Raw genomic sequence first — 4,199 nt, 5'->3', positions numbered from 1 at the left:
GCGAGCATTTTCCCCACCCTTGCCGATTTAATTTTATCTAATATTTTTAATCCGTAATTTAGTATAACACTAATCGAATTATTAATTTTAAATAATATTTCAATAATATTAAATAATATAATAAAAAAATTCAAAAATAATCAAAATAATGTTAACCGATGCATCAGCTATCTAAGAAAAGAACTGTATTCCCCTTTCCATTCAAAAATAATTTCGATTTTTCATACGAAGGAAAGGATTTCATTATAATTTAATAGATTGTAAGTCTAGATTTTAGAAATCATGGGATGCAAATATAATAAACAGAAATCTGAGAATTTTTTTTTTTAATGATCTATTAGGCTAATAATTGAATTCTAGATTTTATCTCTCTCTCTCTCTCCACCTTACTGTGCCTTTGGTAACCGCCACATGATTGCACCTTTATCTGGCCCCATGGAGATAAAAAGTGATCTCCTGCTTTCCGTGCAACAGTCCCTGTCCCACCTTTATTTAAAAAAAAGAAAGGAGGAGCCCCATAGAAAACAAAGAAAAGAAGCCTCAAAAGATCCAATTCAAAAGGCCGAGAGAGAGAGAGAGAGAGAGAGAGAGAGAGGAATTCAAAACAGAAAAAACCAAAGTGATTTAAACTGGGCTGTTGCCATGGTTCACCATTTGGATTCCCTCCGCACTTTGGTCTCTTTATCTCCCGAACTGGCTCTGGAGATTTCCTAAAACTTCTTGCTGTCTTTTTTATCAGTGGGGGAGGAGACATGAGGAGGCCACCATCACCTCTTCTACTCCCTTGCATTCTGGTCTTCTTCTCCTCCCTCTTTCCAGCTCTCACCCATGGCAGGGGCTCCCCCGTGCTCTCTCCCTTCTTCTCCCCCCTTCCCTCCCCTCCAATGCAACCCATTCCCGTACCTCCTCCGTCTCTGGCACCATCTCCTATAGGTAATAATCCAGCAAGTGGTCGCTGATCTCTCTGTTTTTTTGTTGTTTTTTTTGGGGGGGATTAAAAATTTCTAAGCTTTCTACACTACCGCATCTTGTGAATCTTTGCTTGTTTTCAGTGTATTTTTTTTTAATGTCTTGAAATATTGGCATCATTTTGAACATGTCTCTTTAGGTAGCATTTTGGCTGGTTATGGAAGAAAGGCTGCTCCTTTTTATTTTAATCCTGTACAGTGTTGCGAAGATGGCAACTTTCCGATGCCATGGCTGCTCCATAACCAACTTCTCTCTTAACGCTAAAGAATGTTAGCAAGTTTAAGAGAAAAAAGGCAGCTGCTTCTCTCTCTCTCTCAATCCTGTGTTTTTAGATCATACTATTTCAAAGATCGCAGCTTTTTCAGGAAGGAAAAGTTTTTCCCCCTTTGATCATCTTCTTAAACTGATTCCTTTTCCTTTTGTTTTAATGACTTGTTTTGCATTTTTTTTTATCTTTCTTCCTCCGGATCTCTATATTTTCTCGTGTGATCCAAGATTTGATTTTTAAAGAGGAAAAATAGAATAATCACATACCTAGGAAACAGCACTTCTTTGGATGATAATTTTTTTGCTTATTCCTTGGAGCATGCTAAGGTCCACGTATCATGTGGTCTTCTGAATGCAGTGACGCAGATCATAGTACGTCACCACCATTTCCACAAAGAATTGATTGTGGCAATCGTTCTGGCTTCTGTCGCGGTGGTTTCGATCATTATATCAACATTCTGTGCCCTTCTCTTTTGGCGAAGAAATCGCCATGCTCTTGATTCGAAGAACATTCAAAGTTCAGGTTTATTCTCCTCCTGCCTTTCATTTGGATCTGTGGACATGATCGTACAAATTGTTTTTTAAGTTCCATTCGAACTTAAAATGTCAAAAATTAAACATTGTAGATGGTGCTAGAGGGCTTACACTCGGTCCAATATTGAGCAAGTTTAATTCGTTGAAGATGACTGGCAAGAAAGGATTGTTGGCTATGATTGAGTATTCATCCCTGGAATCGGCAACTAATAAATTCAGTGAGAGTAATGTCTTGGGAGAAGGAGGATTTGGGTGTGTGTATAAAGGTTGCTTTGATGGGGGAATTCTTGCTGCAGTGAAGAAATTGGATGGTGGTGGCCAGGATTGTGAAAGAGAATTTGAGGTGAGATCTGTCGATCCAAGTCATGCTTGTTTCTGTTCTTCACTGTGACTGATGTCTTCACATTCAATTTTTTCTTTTTCTTATGATCAGAATGAACTGGATTTGCTTGGAAGAATCCGGCATCCAAATATAATTTCCCTTTTGGGTTACTGTGTTCATGGAGAAACAAGGCTTCTTGTTTATGACTTGATGCAAAATGGATCTCTGGAAACACAATTGCATGGTATGCTAGTACTTATCTTTTCCTTCCAGTGAAATGAAGCAAAAAAAACTGGATTTTGGCTTATTTTCTCTTTTTACTACTTTGGTAGGGCCATCTCATGGGTCAGCTTTAACTTGGCACATTCGCATGAAAATTGCACTTGATACAGCAAGGTTTACATTTTAAACGACTTTACCTTGTCCAGTTATGGTCTTTAGCTTTTAGTCTTAACAGTTAGCTCTTACGGTTGCCTCTTTAGTTCTTATAACTTTGATGCAACACAGAGGATTGGAATATCTCCACGAGCACTGCAATCCGCCTGTGATTCATAGAGATCTAAAATCATCCAATATACTTCTAGATTCAGAGTTTAATGCCAAGGTGTCTATGAATATCTTTATGTCTTTTTATCAGTTTCAAATCAATGTTCTCCTCTTCCTTGGTTAGACAACTAATTTCTCTCTCTTTTTTTGAATTGCCTTTGGGTCCAGATTTCAGATTTTGGCCTTGCAGTGACTGGTGGAAACCATCACAAAGGCAATGTCAAGCTTTCAGGCACTCTGGGTTATGTGGCTCCTGAGTACTTATTAGATGGTATACTGGATCCCTCTTATCCTGTTTCGCTTTCTCTCTCCTCTGATCCATCCGCATTTAAATTGTTATATATTTATATGCAGTTCAGCTGGTTTTCTTTGAATTAAAGTCACAGGTTTTGTGTATTGCGGAATTTTCAGGCAAGCTTACTGAGAAAAGTGATGTTTATGCATTTGGAGTAGTTCTGCTAGAGCTTCTGATGGGAAGGAAACCAGTTGAAAAAATGGCACCATCTCAATGCCAATCTATTGTCACATGGGTATTCATTGGGTTTAACGTTGCCTATCCCCAATTTTCAATTGGACCCTTAGGTGTATTTGATGTCAAATAGGAATGTGACAATTTTCTGACATAGGTTTTCATGTCTGTAGGCCATGCCTCAGCTCACGGACAGATCAAAGCTTCCCAACATAGTGGACCCGGTGATTAGGAATACAATGGATTTGAAACACTTATACCAGGTTTATAATCTGGACCTAGTCTTGTTTATCTATGTAAGTACAAACATCAGTTTTTGCCAACCAGAACGATGATGTCATTGTGCAGGTTGCTGCCGTTGCTGTGCTGTGCATCCAGCCAGAACCAAGTTATAGGCCATTGATAACTGATGTACTTCACTCGCTTGTTCCTCTGGTGCCCACAGAACTTGGAGGGACACTGAGAGTTGCAGAGCCATCTCCTCGTGCAAGCCACAAGTCTTCTTCTCACTAAGCACACAAGTGGGTGACAAACTGGATGAGTGTTGCAAGCCCGCAAGGAGTCCCAAGGTCTACAATTATTGACACGTAGGTTAATTTACTCATATCTGCACCATTTCTTGCCTACCATATGTCCCAAGTCATTTGCAACCACTTCTTCCATTCTATTTTAGTTCACTAAATGGAGGTTGGTTCACTTGAAGGAAAAATCTCATTTCCTCCATCACTGTTGTAAAGGTCAACTTATGTTACTTTTTTGCAATTGGGAAGAAAATTTGCCTGTACAGATATGAATTAGCCAGACATCATTTCGGAGATAATTTTGAATAAACTTAACTTCTTCATTTGGAGATCTTAATTCTGAAGTTGATGGGAAATAATTTTCAATTAAAACATGTGAAACTCCTGATATTTTAATGGGCAACCACTCAGTGAGCTTTTTGACCTAAGTGCTGCCCAAAAAAGGTTTGCGTGAACTCTACTTCTTGTGCTACTGTCTTTAGTCCAATCTTTGTTTTGTAATTTTAAATGCATAGAATCTCGTGATATCATAATAAGTAATCAGCTTTTTGTTTTTTTGGATCTATATGGT

At 38.5% G+C, this 4,199-nt stretch overlaps 1 protein-coding gene across 1 annotated transcript; it reads left to right on the top strand.

The window, feature by feature from the left end:
- Nucleotides 1-565: 565 nt before the first annotated feature.
- LOC105052940 (probable receptor-like protein kinase At1g80640) lies at nt 566-3,927 on the top strand. The gene is made up of 10 exons (XM_010933924.2): nt 566-933; nt 1,595-1,759; nt 1,863-2,113; nt 2,204-2,336; nt 2,425-2,488; nt 2,600-2,696; nt 2,807-2,909; nt 3,050-3,168; nt 3,281-3,370; nt 3,456-3,927. The coding sequence occupies exons 1-10, from the start codon at nt 753-755 to the stop codon at nt 3,618-3,620; spliced, it is 1,368 nt and encodes a 455-aa protein (XP_010932226.1). The 5' UTR covers nt 566-752; the 3' UTR covers nt 3,621-3,927.
- The last annotated feature ends 272 nt before the right edge of the window (nt 3,928-4,199 follow it).

Source organism: Elaeis guineensis, chromosome 10 (assembly GCF_000442705.2).
Source record: "Elaeis guineensis isolate ETL-2024a chromosome 10, EG11, whole genome shotgun sequence".
Classification (NCBI taxonomy): Eukaryota; Viridiplantae; Streptophyta; class Magnoliopsida; order Arecales; family Arecaceae; genus Elaeis; species Elaeis guineensis.
This window is presented reverse-complemented; position numbering and strand designations above follow the sequence as displayed.

Bases quoted from the DNA above. Each gene is read 5' to 3' on its own strand.
- LOC105052940 (XM_010933924.2), top strand. From the start codon at position 753: ATGAGGAGGCCACCATCACCTCTTCTACTCCCTTGCATTCTGGTCTTC. The intron at 3,169-3,280 runs GTATTCATTGGG...TCATGTCTGTAG, and splicing joins GCCAATCTATTGTCACATGG to GCCATGCCTCAGCTCACGGA. The intron at 3,371-3,455 runs GTTTATAATCTG...GTCATTGTGCAG, and splicing joins ATTTGAAACACTTATACCAG to GTTGCTGCCGTTGCTGTGCT.